The sequence below is a fragment of the Diabrotica virgifera genome, chromosome 7, assembly GCF_917563875.1.
Source record: "Diabrotica virgifera virgifera chromosome 7, PGI_DIABVI_V3a".
NCBI lineage: Eukaryota > Metazoa > Arthropoda > Insecta > Coleoptera > Chrysomelidae > Diabrotica > Diabrotica virgifera.
This window is the reverse complement of record NC_065449.1, coordinates 211,900,631-211,923,950: the sequence shown is the minus strand read 5'-3', so window position 1 is coordinate 211,923,950 and position 23,320 is coordinate 211,900,631. Positions and strand designations below refer to the sequence as shown.

Here is a 23,320-nt window from a genome sequence, read left to right as displayed (position 1 = left end):
TGAGTGATTATCACTTCGACTTGAATATGCCATAACCATCTTAACCTATGCTCTCTCAATTTGGCATCAATTGGTGTCATCATTGCCTACCCTGACCGAACAGAGATTTATGTCATCTATCACACTGGTTTGGGTTCTAGAGAATTCTAATATCGATTCAGACCAACTGTATAGCTTCAGGACAACATGAAGATTAGATATAGCGCAGATATTCAAGAAGCATTATCAGTGGGATAGAACAGATATGACCGTTATTACATTATCATCATTCTCTCTGCCTTTATCCTAAGTCGGATTGGATTCCCTAATTACATCTCTCCATAAGTTTCTATATATATATTGGGCCATACGCATATCAACTCCATTTACCGACATGTCCCGCGAAAGCGGCTCTCACCAGGTGTTTTGTGGTCTACCTCTCTTACTCTTTCGAAGAATTTGTAATTTAGCAATTCTTCATATTGAGTGATTATCACTTCGACTTGAATATGCTATAACCATCTTAACCTACGCTCTCTCATTTTGGCATCAATTGGTGTCATCATTGCCTACCCTAACCGAACAGAGATTTATGTAATCTATAACACTGGTTTGGGTTCTAGGTCACCGTCGATACAATACACAGTAATTACAGAGCTGATGAACATGTAAGAAGTAAATCAACTACAAAATTCTTCAGTTTAGAGCCCTGTCGCCAAAAAACCAGTGCTAAAAAGAACTGTTCGAAAAAAGTAGCAGTAGTAAAAGTAGTAGTATTCTAGGTAGTCCTAATTATGGATAGTTCCATTATACTCTTTTTAGTCACTTTAAATTTTTCTCACTCCAAATTTGTGTCTTATTCGGTGTTTTTAGTTCTATCTTTAATTTTGTTTAAGTGTTTCCAAAGAATGTCACTTGTGATATTTCCATCGTCTTCTTGCTGCTCGTTGTGTTGTATTTTTGAAGCAACTATAAACATTCAATTAATGAGTGTATCCTAAATTTGACCCTTCATTTTTTTCTTCGTAGTTGTCTCCTCCATCCGATATTATTCAGATTTACCGCAATTTGGCTTCCGTGACTGTTATACCTTTGTAATATGTATGCTTCATTATGCGCAAAGCAATCTTAGACTGAGAAGGGAGTATATTCATTGGCTACAAAAGAAGCAATAACTTAAAGTGCACGTAGATGATACAACGTTTTCGCCGAATCCTTAGAAGAATATAATTGACGGAGCCGTTAGAACGAATAGAACAAGTGAGTTGCAAGCAAAAGAAACAACATCGCCAAGGATACAAAGATGATAAGACTTATAAAAACAATGGTCTTCTTCATTTTTCTATATGGATCTGAATGCTGTTATTTGGAGGTAGTTGAAAAAGCGCACTAGACGCGTTTGATATGTTTTGCTGGAGAATAATGCAGTGCAACATCCTGGACCTCAATAAGAAACGAATCTATTCTTAGACAGCTGCAAGCTACAGTTTAGAAACGTTGTAACCGAAAAAGTCACCGCTTAGTTTGGTCAAATGGTGCGTAGAGATATTCTGGAGAAGCTTGACATTGCAGGGGATGATGCAATGAGCAAAAGCCCAGGAAGGTCACCAACAAGGTACGTGGATGACATCAAAAAAGAGGTCGGAGCTCCAGAGTTTGCTTCACGGTTGCAGGATAGAGAAAGACGGAGACAGTTTAAAAGAAATCATTGAAAATTCAAGGTAAAGGTAATTCAAGGAAAAATACTCGTATGTATCCAATTCAATTTAAAATCTAATTTGAATACTTTCAATAAAATCATAACTTAAAAATATAAAATTAAAAAACAAATATTCTCTTTTTCCAAAGTAATTGCATATTTGTTTTTTACCACCCTCTCGAAAAGAATAAAGTAAAAAAGCTTATCAAACACTTACTCTGCAATTCTTTCACCGTTCCAACATTGCTGATCCTTTCGTTCGGCGAAGGACTCGTCCTGGCAGAGGGTGTTCGCGAGATTCGCGTAGAATCCTTTCGTTTTCGCGATAGCAGACAGAAAATGCGACAGTTCGTTTTCGGGTAAAGGCGAAAAGTTCCTGGGATTGGTGCTTCGGGGTTTGCCGCTGGCTGCTGGGGGGTACGGGGTGCTGCTCTCGCCCAGAAGAGGATTTTCTTTTTGAGAGAATTCGGCGGAACCGCAAATTTGCCTGACCTGAAAAATAAAAAAAAACATGTCAAATATTTGATACATGTAGGTATACTGAAATATTTATCTAGACATAGAATAGAAGAGAAATATGCTTTATTGTCATTGAAAATTTTATAATTTTATGGATAAACATTACAAAGAGTCAGATAAAAAACCAATAACAAATACAATTTACTGAAATTACATAAATCGTCAATATAACATAAATAAATAAAAGATAATGAAATAAAACAAAAACAATATATTGCAAAATTTAAATAAACTGCAATTTACATAATCAACCTTAGAAATTAATAAGTTTAACCTGCTGCATATTTTTTTTGTTTGAAAAATGGCTTTGGCAGAGCCAATTAGCCAGACTTGTTTGTGATTGGTTGCAGATTCATAGTCATAAATTTCTTATTTCATAACATAAGTAATACAATATAATTTTTTGGATACAACATATTATAATATTATATTTTTTTATTATATATTTTAATTTGTGGTAAACACTGGTTTTTTTACTTGTTTTTTATTTTTCTTTTTTTTTGTGTCTATTTTATTTATTTTTTTTTGTTGCTGCTGCTTATGACGGCCAAATATATGCTGCTGCATATGACAAAAATACTACTTGTACCGGGTGTCCCAATAAGAATGTCTCTCGGTCATATTTCAGGAACCGTTTATAGTACAGCTTTGAGAAAAAAATATTTATAACAAAAGTTGCCTCGGGAAAAGCCTGGAAATAATTTTCATAATTTAAGTCCACCGCTAGAGGGCGTAATTGAATATCAAAAATTAAAAAATCAAAATTTTACAAAATTTACCTAATGAAAGGGCACTGAAAATCCAATCATCGTATTCTTCATAAGAGAGGTGGGGGTGAGTGGGAACCTTCTTATGAAAAAATGGCTGTAAGTCCGGTTCTGCTAAATCGAATTTTGCATACTTGGTCTTGTTGAAAACAGCTCTTTTTCGTCAATGTAACTGTCTTATTTTCGAAATAGCCTAATAAGTAATAGGCAAGCTAATATAGGTAATCTCTACAATATGGTGCTAACATATATCTAATATATTAGATTGACACATCATAGGAATGCAGTAAAATTGAAGTTAAACTAAGAAAACTTTCAATGGTAATGATAATATCATCAAGACAACGGATTACTACATAAGTTTTATCACTTCTTCTTCTTCTTTCTTTATCGCTTATTCTTCTTCTATAGTGGTGTAAGCTTCTTTTATTCTTTTTAATAAATAATTTTTATAGTTTCAGGTAAGTATACGTTTAATACAACTGATGAATATTGCTAAAATAATAAAGTAAAAAACATAATATGTTAGATAAGATATTATAAGCAAAGATATTATCTTTGCTATAAAATCGTTAAATCGTATTAAGTAATTATTGTGGTTCTATTTCATATGAATTTGGTCATATCGAACATTGATTAAAAATTTGTTTGACAGTTACAAACATAAATTTTTGCAATACGAAGGATATTAATCTCAGAAAATGTCGACTTATCCTTTAATGTATTCTCAGAGAATTTATATCTCTGTTTGCATCGGTTAAGTTTGTAGCACCTCAATATTAAATCAACATGATAACTCAGATATGCATATATGTGTATATCTTGGGGCGATTTTATACATATGTATGATAGATGTAAGGCAACTTGGTTGTTTGTTTGTACACGGAATTGACATAAATACTGTATTCGTAATGCGTAGGATTTTTGATCACTAATTCGTTTGATTTCCGGAACATTTCCACCACGATTTCTAGAAAAAAAATTAAAAAAAAATAAACGTTACAGCAATGAATAAATATTTTAATCTTTACACACTATTTTTCCAACCACATTTGGTTGGTTATCCTCGCCTTCAATTTAGAAAAACGAAGGAAATTACCTAAGTAAGAAAAACCTACAGTGTCAATGTAATTCAAGAAATAAGAAAACATGCTAAAAATCCTGCGAAGATTTTATGACCTGGTTTTATTAGGTTATGTGACAGTGTGACAAGAGAAAGTGTTTGTAAGAAATGTCATGTGATCGATAAACCCATGGAATATGACAGAAGAGTTGTCTTCCTACAGACCGATAAGTCTACTGCCAATTATTTCCAAGGTTTTTGAGAAGCTATATGTTAAAAGGCTAAAAACTATTATAGACGAAAAGAAGATAATTCCAGATCACCAATTCGGATTCCGCAATAAACAAGGGACAATAGAACAAGTTTATAGAGTGGTAAATCAAACCAATACGGATCTGAATAGTAAATGATATTGTTCATCAGCTTTCCTCGATATATCTCAGGCTTTCGACAAGGAGTGGCATGAAGGATTGCAAGTTAAACTAAAGAAGCTACTGCCCCATCCCCACTTTCAACTTCTAAAATCATACCTGACAGATAGGCACTTCCAAATAAAACATGGAAGTGAATATACAGAGTTGCATCCAATAAATTTAGGAGTTCCACAAGGTAGCGTACTTGGACCGAGCCTGTACTTATTGTATACTGCAGTCGTGCCATCAGCACGACTTACCACTGTTGCGACATTTGCCGATGATACAGCCATTTTGGCGTCCTACACTATAATAATAATATCGTATGGCATTTTTGCCGGGTAGATCCTTTCGGATTGTTTAATCTTTGTTTAAAAGCGGATTGTTTAAAAGTGATAGCTTAAGGCCTTTATTTTGAATATGTAGAATTTGAAACTCTTCATTGAAAGAATGATTATGATCTAGAAGGTGAAGTGCGTATGTAGAAGTGTCTGTTTTTCTATTGTTGAAAGCCCTTTTGTGTTCTGCTATCCGTTTGTCAAAATTTCTGCCAGTTTGACCGATGTAAGTTTTCGGACAGTCACAAGTTAGTTTGTACACACCACTATGTAGTTGCTTTCTCTTTCGGCTTTTATTGTTTTTAATATGTTTGCTTAAGATGTTGTTAGTTCTGAAAGCTGGTGTTATTCCTTTCTTTTTTATGTATCTGGCTATTTTTGTTGTTATTTTGCCAGTATATGTGAGAGAGCAGAAGGTACTGGGTTCTTTCTGTGGTGGTGGATACACTAATTTCAAGGCTTTCTTATGGAGTTTTTGGTTTAAAATGTTGTTAACTGTTTGTTCGTTATAGCCATTGTTTACTGCTATTTGTCTAATGATATTTAGTTCTGTCTCGAAGTTATTTTTTGTCATAGGAATTTCTGTCAGTCTATGATAGCATGATACATAGACTGACAGAAATTCCTATGACAAAAAATAACTTCGAGACAGAACTAAATATCATTAGACAAATAGCAGTAAACAATGGCTATAACGAACAAACAGTTAACAACATTTTAAACCAAAAACTCCATAAGAAAGCCTTGAAATTAGTGTATCCACCACCACAGAAAGAACCCAGTACCTTCTGCTCTCTCACATATACTGGCAAAATAACAACAAAAATAGCCAGATACATAAAAAAGAAAGGAATAACACCAGCTTTCAGAACTAACAACAACTTAAGCAAACATATTAAAAACAATAAAAGCCGAAAGAGAAAGCAACTACATAGTGGTGTGTACAAACTAACTTGTGGTGACTGTCCGAAAACTTACATCGGTCAAACTGGCAGAAATTTTGACAAACGGATAGCAGAACACAAAAGGGCTTTCAACAATAGAAAAACAGACACTTCTACATACGCACTTCACCTTCTAGATCATAATCATTCTTTCAATGAAGAGTTTCAAATTCTACATATTCAAAATAAAAGCCTTAAGCTATCACTTTTAGAATCAATGGAAATTAATAAATTGAAAAATACAGATATAATTCTGAATGACCACCTCGAGACAAACAGCTCCCCACTCCTCAACCTCTTCAGTTAAAGACTTAAAAAGGCAAACACATTGTAAAATATATCACTTGAGAAAGGCACTTTGCCGAAACAGCTGTAGTAATAACATAGTTGTAATAAATTTTGTGGAAGTATAGAAAACAAACGTTTTTCAGTGTTTTATTGTGAGATAAAATGAACTTCCATCAAGTAACAGTCGAATCCATCAATTATTGAATTGAAATCCGTTCCAAGAAAATGGTATTGGCCTATTTTTACACACCTAGTGGATACGAACGTTAAAAATGCGTGGAAGTTGTATAGAAAATCTGGTCGTAACATTAGCCAATTTGAATTTACACGGGCTATCATCCAAATGTGTCTAATAAGATGTAAAATCCCACCGAAAGCACCAGGAAGAGTGTCCGCAGCTGCAAGAAATGACTCTCGAATTTCGGGAGATATTCGGTACGAGGTATTAAATCATTTTGTGATTTCTGTACCAGAAGATGCCTTTAAAGTAAAAACAAATGAAGAGCACTTCCGAGAGGTCTTAGCGGATAAGTTCAAATATGATCCTTCACATAATCAAGATGAAATTGACGAAATTAACAAAAACATCAATAAGAACCTTCTCGAAGCCGGACTACAGGTCGCAAAGAAAACAAGTACTAAAGAAGACAAAATAAGCAACGAAACTAAACAACTAATGACGGAAAGACGACAACTACTAACGCAAAACAAACGCCATACTCAAGAATACATAGAACTAATAAAACAATTAGAAAAGAACTAAAACGCGACTTACAAAAATGGAACGAGAACTTAATAGAGCGAGTCATTGAAAACAACAGAGGCTTAAAATGTCTAAGACCCGCATTGGGTGTTCAAAAAATCATTAAAATTAAAGACGCCAATAGTAAGGAAGAGAAGGACAAATATAAAATAACAAAAATAGTCGAAGACTTCTACAAAATCTTGTACAGCTCGCAAAGCCAGCCTAATGAATCAACAAAGGAGAACGTCAAAAGAAAAATAAAAAACGTGGGATCAGAAGTACTACCAAATATAAAGGGATTCGAAATAGAAAGAGCTTTAAAGGAACTAAAAAATAATAAAGCTCCAGGACAGGACGGTATAATTGCCGAGCTCTTGAAAACAAGCAAGACAGTAACAATCCCTATACTAACAGAGCTATTTAATAAATGTCTCCATAATAGCAAGATCCCTAAAGACTGGAACGAAAGTCTAGTAATACTTTTACACAAAAAAGGGGACAAATATGACCTACAGAATTATAGACCGATATCGTTGCTCAGTCAAGTATACAAACTATTCATGAGAATTATTAACAACCGGTTGACCTACAAAATGGACAATTACCAACCAGTGGAACAGGCTGGCTTCCGCAAAGGATATAGTACATCAGACCATCTGCTGACAATGAAAACATTGATAGAGAAGGCAAATGAATACCAACTACCCGTATTTCTTACCTTCGTAGACTATGAAAAGGCGTTTGATAGTATCGAGATGTGGGCCATAGAACAAGCTATTAATAATTGTAGAATAGATTCGAGATATAGACAACTAATACATAATATATATGAAAATGCAACTATGATAGTACAACTAGACGAAAATACAAATCCCATCCCTATTAAGAGAGGCGTGAGACAAGGAGACGTAATATCGCCAAAGCTTTTCAACCTAGCACTAGAAGACGTCTTCAAAACGACAAATTGGTCAACCTATGGCATTAACGTTAATGGCAAGAAGCTAAATCACCTCAGATTCGCTGACGACATTGTGATTATAGCGAGCTCATTCGAGGAACTGCAAATTATGATAGAGGAACTCGCAGGCAGCTCCCAATACGTCGGTCTAAAAATGAACATGAAGAAAACAAAAATAATGACAAACACAGATGACCCCAGACGCATAACTATAAATGGCAGTGAGATAGAAAAAGTCCAGGAATATATCTACCTAGGCCAAATCCTGAAACTTGACAAAGAAAACCAAAGTGCGGAAATTAATAGGAGAGCAAGACTAGCATGGGCAGGATTTGGAAAACTTGGTTGGATACTTAAGAACCGCAAAATACCTCAATATTTGAGGACCAAAGTGTTCAACCAGTGCATCCTTCCTATCATGACATATGGGTGTCAAACCTGGACCCTAACCAAGGCAAATATGAATAAACTAGCTACAACAGAAAGAGCTATGGAAAGAGCAATGTTAGGTATACGACTGTCAGATAAAAAGAGGAGCGACTGGGTAAGATCAAAAACAAAAGTCGAGGACATAACAACAAAAGTTGCCAAACTTAAATGGAGCTTTGCAGGCCACACTGTTAGACAAAAAGACCAACGTTGGAATGCCACGATACAACATTGGAGACCTTACCAAAGTAAACGACCGAGAGGAAGACCACAGATGAGATGGGTTGATGATATTAAAAGAGTAGCCGGAACGAATTGGAAATATGTTGCTCAGGATAGAGACCGATGGAAGGAGTTGGGAGAGGCCTATGTCCAAACGTGGACGATAGAAGGCTAAGAAGAAGAAGAAGAAGTACCAGAAGGAGATGCGCACGGATTGGATTTTTAAGCCGAGGGAGAAAAGTGTGTTGCAAATATGATGTGATACTTTGTATTGACTGTCTTCACAATTTTCATACCAAGTAACTCTTAACGAACATCTATCGGGGTCGCGCCTAGTGGTCCCATATGGGAACAGTTTTTTTCTCAATAATTATTTCATTTACAAACAATTTGCTTCTTACGTTTTCTACAGAATACTGTTACATTTAAAGATTTTTAATAATTTTTTTTAAAACAAAATTTTTTTTCTCGGCGTTAATGGGTTAAGGCAAATGATTGTAGATTCATACCAACAATGTTTAACTTAAGTTTAGATAATATTTAAAAGAGATTATTCATTGGAATAATACTCTACATGTCATCAGCTTCATTGTCAGCAAAAATGCTTATTGCCTAATAGGCAAATTGCAGATCTCTCAAGGAGTTAATAAAAAAATTTTTTGGTGGAATCAATTTATGGTAACCTATCATTCGAAAGCCGTTGATTGAAGATGTGTAATAAACTCGGCTCAATTAAAAAGGTTTAAAAGTGTAAATTTGAATATACAAATGAAACTAAGAAATAAAGAACACCGGTTTGGGTGTGTAGTACAAAATGTTGACTAGTAAGTTGATTACCTTATAAAGGAAAGAACGCCCACTAAGGCTTAACGTAACATTGTAGTCGTCCGCGATTTCTTAATAAACTATGTATATATTATGCATCTTTTAACTTTTAGTGTAATATAAATATTATTACTTTTTCTCACGTGATAAACTTTACAGTAGATGTTAATACAAAAGGTAAAATACAGAAATTAATACAAAAGGTGTTGACATAAAATTCGATTAGAGAATAAGTGAATACTTAATGTTTTTTCAGAATCTCTCATTCTTTGATTTTAACATAAGTATGTATTTAAAAACGTAAAATACGCAAGGAACAAGTATTTCAATTATTTAATTTGAAATCTGGAATATTAAAGACTTCCTTTGAGAACCCTCAACGTCCGACTTTGAGGACCAGGGCTTAATTTTGGAGTTCCATTTTCTAGACGATTTGCTTTCACTGCAACTTCATCATCTTCAGCAAGAGCATCATCTACCCTTCTAGTTGGTTATCTACCCATTCTGATCCCACTTCCGTCGAATTCGCCGTTTCGAATATCTTCTTTTTCGCCTTCATGGCCGATTTGGTCTTCGTCTGTGACCTTAGACTAGGCACCCTTACAGGTTACTATCCCCTGGGCTAGCTGAACTCTGGTGTTTTATAGAGGTGCTACTCCTCTATCGACGAAGGAGGTACGACACTGTGCTGATAAACAACGCCATTTTAAGTGCTCCGTTATTACATTCGAATTTCGGAAATATCGAGCATTAAAAATTGTAAGAGTGAATCGTGAGCAAATAATATATTACAATAAAGTGCTGAGAGTGTTAGTGACACAATAGGACTAATAATATTCGAAGAAAGCTTAAACAAAAATATCGTGGTGTCTTATCAGTTGGTAGCGATTTATCTATCTGAAAGGTCGACTTGTAGATGATCGCTGGCGCATATTACTAATGTCCATAGGCGTAGCAGAGGAATACGGAATGGATGAATTGGGAGAGATGGTTAAAGAAGTAACAAACGGAATGAAAGAGATAGCAAATGAAATGAAAGAAATGAGAACTGAGAGTAAAGAATTAATAAAAATTGTCAAAGATTTGACAAGTGAATGGAAGCAAAGTTTGGAAGAAGTAAAAGAGATTAGGAGAGAAAATGAAGTAATGAAAACTAAAATCAGGGTGCTAGAATATAAAAGATTACAAGCTACAGAAATGAGATACTTAAGAAAAGTGGTGGAAGCAAGAAGATTAGACAAAAGAAGAAACGATATAAGACATAGACTACAGGTAAAATCGCTCAACGAAAAACTTGAAGAAAAGAAGTTAAAATGGGCTGGAGACGTGATAAGAATGACTGGTGACAGACAAGTGAAAATGACATGGGAGGCCAAAGCAGTGGGTAAAAGCACAAGGGGCAGACCAAGGAAAAGCTGTAACACTAGTGTAAATGAGATATTTAAGAAAAGAGAAACATCGTGGTAAGAAGCAAAATTTTTAGCAGCAGATAGGAAGAAGTGACGTACATTTGCTGAGTATCATATAAAGAAAGAAACCTCCACACCTATGGGTAAAAGAGGCAATCGATTATGTATGTTATGTACTCCTCTACCACTCCTCTTTTTTGGGCGCGGGCTTGTGACCGGTTGCATTGGATATAGTACTCAGCTCACCTCACAAACAACACAGGTAGAGTTTCCCTAGAAAGATTCCTGGCCCAAGTTATCAATAAATGTGGTTTAGTAACTGTTGAACACATCGTCAGGATGTGTTGCAAACTTTACCGGCGAATGTATTCACTCAAGATAAGGATATATTCTTCTATTCACTCAGGTTCTGGGTTTCGTATTCTGAAAATTGTTTTAACATAGAAAGAGCCATCAATAGCGTATATTATAGGCCCAAGTTATCAATAAATGTGGTTTAATAACTGTTGAATACATCCTCAGGATGTGTTGCAAACTTTACCGGCGAATGTATTCACTCAAGATAAGGATATTTTCTTCTATTCACTCAGGTTCTGGGTTTCGTATTCTGAAAATTGTTTTAACATAGAAAGAACCATCAATAGCGTATATTATAAATATAGCATATTATAACAATTCATGTTTATTGCGTAATTAACATCTAAAATACTGTGTACCTATGATACAAAAGCGACAGAACTGAAACTATGTGCTGAGCCACTACAGGGTAGTTGCATCGTCTCAGATGAATAATGACGTAACTGTAAATAGGGTTCAAAATCGGGGGATTAAATTAAGATAATGAAATTTGGACCAATACGGATGAAAATAAAAGCCAACCCTGTAAGCATAAACGGAATATTAAATAGTTAAATATCGTTTTTTTTTGTACAGAAAATTTTTAAGATGAAGAATGACGCAACTGTAGATGGGGTCGAAAAAGGGGGAAATAAATTAAGATAATGAAAATCGAACCAATAGGGATGAAACTAAAAGCCATCATTGTAGGAATAAGCGCCATACCGATGCTCCTGGACGGTTACTCTTAATTTAATCATTATTTTAAATATTTAAAAATTTTAGATGAATAATGACGCAACTGTAGATAGGATTGAAAATGAGGGATTCAAATAAGATAATGAAATTTGAGCCAATAGGGATAAAATTAAAAGCCATCACTGTAAGAATAAACGCCATACCGATGCTCCTGGATGAAAATTTGGCTTTTTGCAGTTACGTCATTCTTCTTCCAGACCGGCGATATACTTAATGTGGCAAAAAATGCCACACCATGGAACAGTGGCGGTTGGTATATAAGTGCTACGGAGCTGCAGAACCACCAAAATAATCCAAACAAAATTACTTTGAAAATTAAATAAAAAATATCACTACTTATAAAATCTAAATTCATTTAGATGGTTTTCGTGCATGGCCGCCTTTATTTTAATCTGTCGTCCGTCGCATCTCATGGCGATAGCAAGTCCCACTTATTTGACCGGACCGGTGCTACTCCGAGCTGTGAACTGTTAAAGATATCCCCGATAACACCCGCTAAACCCTCGCCTACACTTTTCAGGCGACGACTGAAAGCAATATTTGAGCTGCATTTGTCGCAGTTCGAACTAGTGTGTACAAACCTACGTTTATTGTAATTTTAAATAATCGGTGATCGCGACGCGACGACTGTTAAAATAAGTTGTCCTGCACGTAATTCGGTATTTATATTAAGTATATGAGAATAAAAGTGCTGTTCAGGATGGATGTTATTTATAATTTGATTAATGTTAAGAGATTCTTTAAATATTCTTATGACGAAAAACTAGAATTAAAATGCAAAGGACGTCCTTTGCCGGATATTAAAATCGAAAAAGAAGGATCAAGCCGAGGGAAAAATTACAAACGACAATTTAATTGCGATATTTATACGAGAAATAGTTGGATATGTGGCTGCAACAGAAAAAACGCTCTTTTCTGTTTTCCTTGTGTACTCTTTGGAGGTGATAAGTCATGGACGCAAGTTGGTGTAACAGACTTAGTACATTTAAGTGATAAAATAAAAAAGCACGAAACTTCTAAGCATCATTTGCACAATCAAATGGAATATGCTTTATTAGGCTCCGTGAATATTAAAGAACAGTTAGATTCTGCATACTGGATAAATATTCAAAAATTCAATGAAGCTGTAACAAAAAATAGGTATGTTCTCTCAAAAATTATAGACTGCATAAAATTTTGTAGTGTTTTCGAATTGGCGCTTCGGGGACACGACGAGACACAAACATCCGACAATCCTGGAATTTTTCGCGGCCTCATAAATTTTACTGCTGAATTGGATAGAACTTTAGCACAACACTTGGAAGAATCGACGGTTTTTAAGGGCATTTCTAAAGAAATTCAAAATGATATTTTGGACTGCATGTTGGAATTATGCCAGGATAAAATTTTGGAGGAAATTCGGGAATCTCCATATCTAGCTGTCATGGCCGACGAGACTACAGACATTTCAGCAAAATCACAAATGGTTGTAGTATTTAGATATTGTCGAAATGGAGCACCGGTAGAACGATTTTTGACATATTTGGTACCTTCAAAATTAAATGCAGATACTTTAAGCAAAAACATTTTCAGTGTTTTGGATCCTATCCTGGAAAACTCAAATAATAAACTAATTGCTCAGAGTTATGATGGAGCAGCGGTCATGTGTGGACAGCACGCAGGAGTTCAAGCCAGAATCAAAGAAAAATATCCATTTGCTCATTTTGTACACTGTTACGCGCATCAATTAAATTTAATAATGTCTAAGGCTTGTTCCGAAAACTCTCAAGTTAGACTTTTTTTGGAAATTTAAATGAAATCCCTACCTTTTTTAAAAATTCGCCACAACGAGTGGCAGTTTTAGATAAAATCGTCCAAAAGAAAATTCCTCATGGCGCTCCAACTCGCTGGAACTTCAATATTCGAACTGTTAATGTTGTGTTTGAACATCGATCTTCTTTTATCGAATGTATGGAAGAAATAGAAGAATCGTTTGATAAGGCAGCTGTCTGTAGTTCAGCGTCTTCCATTCGAAGAATACTAGTGGATCAAAATTTTGTTTTTTGGTTAAAATTTTTCCATCGCATAATGCCACAAGTAGACGTTTTGTATAATGCCCTTCAAAAGACTAAAACGGATCCTTTGCAAATCAATAAAAAGGTGACAGATTTCGAAAGATACATGAATTCAGTTAGAAATTCAATAGATGATACCATTGACCAAGGTTCTAGTTTATGCGTTGAACCATTACCAACTAAAAGGTTACGGAAGGATAACAGTCCAGTAGATCATCGGAGAGCATCTATCGAAGTTTGTGATATAATCATAAATTGTGCAAATGATAGATTTGCTTTTAAAAATCACCTACTTGCAACTTCATTGCTTTATCCTGAGCAATTTGATAATTATTGTGCTAATTTCCCAGATGATAATTTAAGCCTGACTTGCGCGTCATATCCAAATTTAGATAGGGAGCGCTTGAAGACTGAATTATCTGTTATTTATTTTAGAAGAGACTGTAGAGACATTAATGGGGCAATACCTTTTTTAAAATTTTTAATTGAAAATAATTTAACAGAGCCTTTTCAAGAAACTGTAAAACTGCTTCAAATTCTACTTACAGTGCCCATGAGTACGGCAGAAGCTGAAAGGTGCTTTTCGAGTTTAAAACGGATTAAAACATTCTTGAGAAATTCCATGACTGAAGACCGACTTGTAGCATTAACCATGTTGTCAGTAGAAAAAACACTTATAAAAGAAATACCAAACTTTAATGAAAAAGTTATAGACAAGTTTGCTTTAAAAAAAATCGACGAATCGAGCTTATTTATAAAAAAAATAATATATTTGGCTCTGTGTGTAGTTAGTTCGTAAGACCCTATAATGCAATTATTGTTGTGGCGATTTTGTTTGTAGTGTTTTTTCGTTTGCATTCCTTAGTTTCGCGTATTTATCGATAAAATTCTACTAAAAACATAAACTATAAAACAATTACTAGTGTGCCATAATGTACCATTGCTATTTTTGATATAATTGGATTTATCTTCAATTTGAAAAGAAGAAAATCGGTAAGTTCTTTATTATTTTTTAATAGATATATAATGAATAAATATATGGTGTAAAATATCAAACTAAAAGCCTCGTTGTAAAATACAACGATTAAAAGATATTGAATTAAAAAAAACCAAAAAATACTGCAGAACTACCAAATTTTTGAGTCACCAGCCGCCACTGCCATGGAATGAAAAAAGTGTTGCTCAACCATAGAATACATTAATACCACAAACTATCTCAACTATGACAAAATTATATGACTTCCGGTAGGGATCTATGGAGGAGTAACACAGAGCCGCATGCTCTCATCTCTTGCGGTATAGTATAGGTCGATCCTATAGAGCAGCGTATTCCAGTCTAAGTAGTAGACTTAGATTAGTTTTTTTACTTTCTGGCCAGGCCCTGAACAATCGTCCGCTAGATCATTCACAGTGAAGTGAACGTGATTCATCCACCTGGTCGGCTTAGCTATCTGGCCGACTAATAGATAATATCCTCCTAATATTACCCTATAGATAATAAAATAAAAATAAAACTTTAAAAAGGGTAAACCCTGTAGTTGGCTGTATACCTTCGATAAAACAACGTGGAATGAAGTAAACACTTCTGTTGTATATAGGTATATGAATTTATTAAAATTCTTAAAATTTATCCACAAGGGAGTGGAAGTACAAAACGTTTTCGGTCAAACTGACCATCATCAGTGTAAACCTGGAAATAAGTGAACCACTTAGATTGAAAAGCAAAAGGGTGAAATTTTGACAGTTAAAAATAGAAAATGTGGTTACTTACGTCCAATGTACAAGTAATTGTAACTAGAAACTTCAACAGGTGTAAAAACCTCTAAATAACATTATTGCTACATTATATGCTATATAGTAGTCGACATTAAGTCGATGTCTTAAGATTATGAATATCACATGTGGATGTATGTCATCCTTGCTCGGAAATTGCACAAGGTTGTTGTGATCAGGTGAGAGGGTTACAACCAACTGATTAGACAGATTGGTGCCAGAGAATTTATGACAAGATGTCAAAGGAAGGTAGGTGGACTTTTCAAATGTCATCCGAAAAAATTTTTTTGACAAAGAGAATTAATATTTAACTTTAATTGTTATATTTAAAATATGCAACTATTAAAAATGTTTGTTGTGAATTCTAATTTGTAAATAAAAGTTAATGAACTGTAATATATTCATTGGTGAACTGAAATCAAAGGCAAAAATCTGCTCATATTCTGTGACGTCATAGACTGTTTTTCAAATTTAACTAAGTGAAAATAATTATATTTAGTTATGTAGAGTTGTGATGTTGTTATGAATAAATATTACTGAAATTATCTAGAAATATTTAGAAAATTTTTAAAAAACACATGGTATTTTAATGGAGTAAAATCTGTTGAATTTGAAAGGATTGCAAATAAGGAAATGGTTGGTTGCATATGTTTCAGGGAACCAATGAGTATAATAAGAAAATACTATTCTATAGTTCTGTACTGTAAATTATGGGAGGTATTAAAGGAAAAGAACTGATATTAAATGAGGGAAATGGAATTGAAAAAAATGTACATATCTTAATCAAACAATTTTTAGATTTGTGATGTCTGAATGTAAAAAGTTTGTTGCATATTGAACTATTGAAAATTTAAATTTTGAAAATGATTGAAAATAGATAATATGGTCAGTTGCATATGTTTCAGGGGACTAATAAATAAAATAGAAATACTATTAAAAATGTAAATTGTGTGAAGTATTAAATGGATTAAGACTGATATTAGATTAGGAAAAATTGAGCTGAAAGAAATGTACATATTTTAACAAAAAAAAAGAAAAAAATATACTTTTGATTGTAGAGCTCTAAATGTAAAAAAGTATGTCACATATTCAACTATTGAAATTCTATATTATTTGAATATTGTATTGATCAATGTTGAGATATTGGAGTAAATTTATTAAATATTGATAGCTGAGATTTATTTTTAATTTTAATATTAATTAAAAGCAGAGTGAATCAGTGAAAAAATGTAGGAAATTCAACAAAATTTGGCTATTGCCTATATTAGAATGTCAAAATAAAAATAAGTACATACCAGATAGTAGTGTTTTTCTTTTTATTATTATTAAAATTCTGTGAACTTACGTTCACTTCAACATCAATAATTTGTGTTCTACACAAAAACATCATGAGTAAAAATTGCCATTGGTCTTTCCATATCTCCTGGTTTTATTAGAACTACTGTATAGTCGAAATTAAATAATAGAGAATTGAACCAACAACTATTTTAGCCTGTAGGAAGTGTCAAACACGGTTATATTATTGCACCTTTTTATATTCTATACTCTTCCCAGATCAGCAGTTTTTGCATAGAAATTAGTGAAATGAAAGGTACCTTAAATATAGAGAAAGCCACAATGAATACATTAATATTTATTCAATTGAACGATCAACAATAAATGTAACAAGCAGAAGAAAGAAAAGTAAGTTACAGATCACTAAACGTGAAATAAACAAAAAACACATGTTGTGTACTATAATAATTTTATAAATCTTTGACAATATTTTAGCTTGTATAACTATTAATATGAACAACAAATCATGTTTCCGATTACAAAATATCACAAAAAGCGAAATATTTTAATCGATAACACCTTTGTAAAAGTATTTACGATCTTTTTATGGTGAAATTTTATGTGAAATCAAAGAAATTCACTCCACATTTGCTTCAAATTTACATTTCTTATAAGCAAGAACAAGTAGAAAACGTAAAAAAGGAAAAAAACTCTTATACATAAAGAATCATTATTCTGAAAAAGGGGATTGTTACGAGACCAAAACCTCTACAGGACAATTTTTCATCCTGCTTTCGCGGCACAACCCTAAAATCAAAGTTTATACCCTTCAACGTTCTTGATCCTGTGGGATAAATGCGAAAGAATCCCTTTTTGTTTCTTTTCCCTAACCTTTCAATCTTATTTTTGTATCACGACTCCCAAGGTTCAACCCCCTAATTGTTCCTTATAGATTTCTTATTGCATTGTTTCCATTCGTCTATTGTTAAAATTTCGTTTGTCACGGAACGAAGGAGAATTCTTTGGGGTTTACAGGATTGGGGAAACATAAATATATTTTCATTTTGCGTGTCGACGAGATTTTTTGTATTTGGACATTTCCTTTTTATTTTTTATACATTTTTTAACCCTTCGATATTCTCGCAAATAGTTTTTTCTACCAATCAAATAGTGAAAATATTTGTTTTCAAACTTCCACAAAATTTATTAAAAATAAATGTCACTAAAGCGTTTCGGCAGAGTGTGTTTCTCAAGTAATGTATTTTTACTATACATCTACACTTTACAATGTTTAACGGGATAAGTTGAGGGGGGAAGAGGTGTTTGTTTCAAACGGGTTATTCAGAATAATATCTGCATTTTTTAATTTATTAATTTCCATAATTTTAATAAAGATAGCTCCATAACTTTATTTTAAATATGGAGAATTAGAGATTGGTCATTAAAAGAATGATAATGATCTAGAATCTAGAAGGTGAAATGCCTACGTAGAATCTGATTTCCTATTATTGAAAGCCCTTTTGTGTTCTGATATACGTTTTTTAAAAGTCCTAACAGTTTGACCAATGTAAGTTTTTGGGCAGTAACCACGTATAAGTTTGTATACCCCACTGTGTAAGTGATTTTTCTTCTGATTTTTGTTCTTAATACATTCGCTTAAGTTGTTTGTTCTGGCAGCTGGTTATATAAATCCAATCATTACATGTGTATCTTCTTGAAATTTGCATAAATACTTTGAATTTGGTAATCAAATATAATATATAAATGACATAATCATCTAGAAACAAAGATATCAAAACACCACGTATTCAAACAGTTTTTATATTGTTACGTGGAGATACGTGGACCATAATACTGGTATGCTTTACAGGAACTAAGAGGCAACTTCACCAATGTTTAGCTTACATTAATTCACTCGATACTCACATTGAATTTGCAATAGAAACAGAATAAAATCCATCCATTTTTGACTTAAAAACACACTTTTGGAAACAAACATGAGTTCTCCGTATCTTATAAAACTATATACCCACACCGACACAACTAAACAAAATTCATCATCCAATCCTACATAATATAAATTGACAGACTACCATAGCATGTTACATAGATTAACAGAAGTTCCAAAGTCAAAAATTAACTTTGAGATAGAATTGAGTATCATATCATTACTAAGCAAATAGCAGTAAACAATGGGTACAGCGAACAAATAATAAACAAAATTTTAAACCAAAAACAGCACTACAAAGCCCTGAAGATTTTTTATCACCAGAGAAAAAACCGAGTAATTTCTGCTCGATTACAAATACGGGCGATATATCAACTAAAATGGCCAAACACATAAAAAAGAAAGGAATAACCTAGCTTTCAGAACAAACAACAACTAAAGCAAATAAGAACAAGAGCCAAAAGAAAAAGCACTTACACAATGAGATATACAAGCTTAATAAAGTGGTGACTGCCCAAAAACTTACATCGGTCAAACTGGTAGGACCATTGCAAACGTATTGTAGAACACAAAAGGGCTTTCAATAATAGAAAAGCAGATTAATGTATGCCCTTCACCTTCTAGATCTACATAGATCATGATTTTTCTTTTAATGACCAATTTACTTCTCCATATATTCAAAATAAAGGCCCTACCCCGTCTTTATTAGAATCTCTTGAAATTGAAACTAATAAATTTAAAAATACAGATATAATTCTGAATGACCATCTCGAGCCAAACAGTAAAATAGTAAAAATTCATCAGTAAAAATATATTTGTTATGGCCAAAAATCAAACAATAGTATCAAAAATGGGCAATTTTAATTTAAATTGTAATTTTAATTTAACAATACATATAACTTTTTCGTTTACCCTAGTCAAAGTTTCATCGGGTATTTAGTACTACTAATCCCATGACTTGAAATATTCTCTTCTCAAAGTTTTTTTTCTACAAACAGAACTTTCTGCTCTAGAATGCGGGCTCCTTTGTCCAGAAATATGTTCCTATCGAACGAGCCGCTCTTATACCAACAAAAGAATTGCAATCGACAAATAAGCCCTTCACAGTAAAAACAATTGTATCCTGCAGGGCGTATCGGATGCTACTTGCCCTTTAATATGGATTCGCATTCTTTCACGATCGGCATTTCTTTCCTATCCAGTTGAAATCGAGTATCCGAAACTGCCATCATGTTTTCGAGATGGGATTTACCTGGAAAGAGTCAATTAAGCTACGCATTTAAAATTGTAAATTTAATAGAGGAAAACCTTGGGTTAGGAATTTTATGAATATAGAAAGAACTGAATTGAAGACCAGAAAGAAAGAAACATTCCAAGTGTCGTATAGAAAGTACGTGCCTCCTAATGGTGGGATACGGGCAATAATGCATTGGCTTATAGGATAGTCGTAGTAGGGATCCTGGAGTAAGTATATAAAAAAATGTTAGTAGGTATAAGGTAATAAATACTACACTTTGGTTGTATTGGTATCCTATTGGTATCACTATTCCCAAAATCGATCGACTAATCGGTAGTGTAATTTGTTTATCAGGGGCGTAGCAAGAGCTTGGCGTAACATTGCCCTCTCCTTAAGAACTGTTTCCTCCTGGAATCCTGTCGAGATCAACTAAATGCTGGTATCGGCAACTGGATCTTCTTTTACAACTCACAGTTGTATAAAAATGGCAAGGGACGCTTTTCGCTCCGCACCGGTATCCATCTGGATTGTAACAGACTAGTACCTGGATTTCAGTGTTTTTAAAGATTTCTTCCACCATAGTTCAGACAAACATCCATTTTTTGCACATTGCACTCCAGCACGTGCTCCCTTTATTGTCCTGGCACAGCAATGTCCAAAGCTAATCTGTTAAACGGACTTCCAACGTTATGGTTTCATAGGAGCCTTTATTTTTCGATAAGGTCCGTTACTGGTGGTACATGTAGTACATCTCTACACCAGTTCTTCACATCGTCGGAACTATTCATCCAATAAAAGCGTTCTCGAATTATCTGAAGGGTATTCTTTACAATGAAATGCTCTCCTGATGAGTCCCACTGGGTCAAATATGTTTTAAATAGTGAACATAGCTTTGATATTTCTTGCCAATAAGGTTGAAAGTAATAGACCTAATGTCCTAATACATACTTTCAATTTTCGAATTTTCTGTAAAATGGGATCTTTTTCTTGATTTCCTCTGATCTTAGTAGGCGTCTACTCCTCGTTGATCACCGTTGTTCTTAGACTGTTGCTTCCTTGGATTCTGTGTTGTTGTAGTGGGAAGACTCTGCTGGGGACAGGCTTCTACAGAGAAAATCAGCATTCTTGTTGTTAACTCTGGTCCGATTTCCAATATTGAAACCGTATTCTTTAAGTCGTTCAATTTGTCTGGCTGTCTATTAGAACTATTTCTTTTATCATTTCTTCTATCTCTTTTACCATTTCTTCAAAAGACGAACATATTTTATCGTCACGAGAAGAAGTCTCAGAAGTGACCTTAGAGATTTCCAAAGAGATGTGCAGAAACTTTGTATTCCAGAGAAGGAATATCGTTACGAAGTTTATTTTCTAAAAAAGCAATGTACGTAGTTTATAGTTTAGTCCGTAGAAACTTAAAAATATCAGCAGAAACTTTACTTTCTACCGATGTAATCGACGAAATCGCAGCAGCATTTCTGTACATACGTTTCTGGATCAAGATCCTTTGCCTCCAAAGAGTCTTTAGCCATTGTACTAAACCAGTTTTTTTACTACACCAGTACTAAATCAGTACTACTACTAAACCAGTAATATACAGAATTTAACTCTATTTTCCAATTCACGTCGTAAATTGGCAATTTTCAAATCACTAAGCCACACTATTGCAGCCATTTCTCACAGAATTTATTTAAATTTCCATTCCTGAAACCAATGCCAAGTTTTTTATTTAAAGTGTTCTAACACTAATACACGATTAATTTATAACATTTATTTACTTAACCGTTTAAATTTATATTTTAGGCTTACTCTAAAAATTAGTCACCCATAAAACTCTTTTTGAATCTGCAAAAATTGCGTCTAAATAGGGTATCATTTAGAACCTATCATCTATATCTATTGGATCACTGCAAGCTTTAATTCGTTCCTTAGTTTCCACATCTCTAGATTTCCTTTAAATATTTGTTCTATTTGTTAAATAGAGTACGGGGATAAATCATTTAATTGGCTACCAGTGCTACCACCAGCAATTTTGAGATAACAAAACACAAAATATATGAATATGAAATATTGCTCCATCTCTAGTAAAAACCACCATCACGTACAACGGACGATCTCTAGACCTACCTGGATATGGATATCATCAAACAATGCGAATTGGCAATACAGCACGTTACACTAGGAGCGACAATAAGGGCTCCAACAAAGGGTAAAGCGTTGTACACAAAAGGTCGGCAGGACGACGGCATTCCTGCGAATTCTATTTAAACTTATCAAATTTGCGAAATCCCCCAGGTATTGGTAATTGCAGAAGTTTTCAAAATATTAATACCTGATGGAACACTTTGTGCTAATGGCTTTGTGTGTTACAGCGAAAATAGCATTATTTGTACTTTGTGTTACGTGATTGTAAATACCAACATACTTAACTTCCAAAAATCATACGAACAAGCAGTGGCGACGAGTGACTTTTTCTAAAGTGTTAACAAAACCAGATGCAAAAAATCTTATTTAAAAAAAATGAAAATTTAGCCAGTATATATCATTTTGTATATAAAATAAATAATATCATTTTGTATATCACTTGAAACTCTCGAAAAAACAGTTGATGTTTCTAGATGTTGGCAAAATTTTTGATCTTTTTTGACAACTAATGTTAACAATTCCCTGTAATTGGCTCGATTGTTAGAGTCGTCGCCCTCAAAATGACAACGAAACGCTAATTCTTGTTTGGCCAAAAAACATACGGTATCTATTATAAGTGTGCTACGAATATACCTATCTATTTTTTTTAACAAACTCAGTATGTTTAGCAATATTTGCTTTAAAAGCTTGGTTAAGAGAACTTTCGATTCTTGTTTTGCCAAACTGAATCAAATTGGGTATACATCTTACATGTAGGTAACGGAGAAATTTCATGTCTCCTTTTTAAAACTCTAAAACTATTTAAATCGTGAACCCGGTGTAAAAACCCGAAGACATGGCCAACAATAGAATCTATTTTTCTTGCAACCACATAACCAAGGATTTTCACTGTACCAATTAAATTTAAAATATCGAACTACTTTTTTGATTCATTTTTTAAATTGTTGAAAATAGGTCTTCCATTTTCAATAATCTCATTTTTTCTTCAAAATCTCTCATCACTCATCCATGGTTAACTGCACGCACAGTTTTTATTACTGTAACCAAATACAATTTGGTACCAGGGCTCTGATATACACAGTGCGCTTACGCCTTCACCGTCGCTTCTTCAAAATTTTCAGACACTAGCCGGTCCCGAGCGACAGCGAGGATATAACCATTGTAACCACAAATGAAACTGGTAACAAAGTATAATAAA

At 33.8% G+C, this 23,320-nt stretch overlaps 1 protein-coding gene across 1 annotated transcript in view; it reads right to left on the bottom strand.

Moving 5' to 3' along the window:
- Positions 1-23,320, bottom strand: part of LOC114340589 (division abnormally delayed protein) — a 1,420,234-nt gene that overhangs the window by 46,405 nt on the left and 1,350,509 nt on the right. Inside the window, exon 4 of the mRNA XM_028291358.2 lies at positions 1,896-2,170. Coding sequence (XP_028147159.1) covers positions 1,896-2,170 — 275 coding nt within the window. The remainder of the gene's footprint in view (positions 1-1,895; positions 2,171-23,320) is intronic.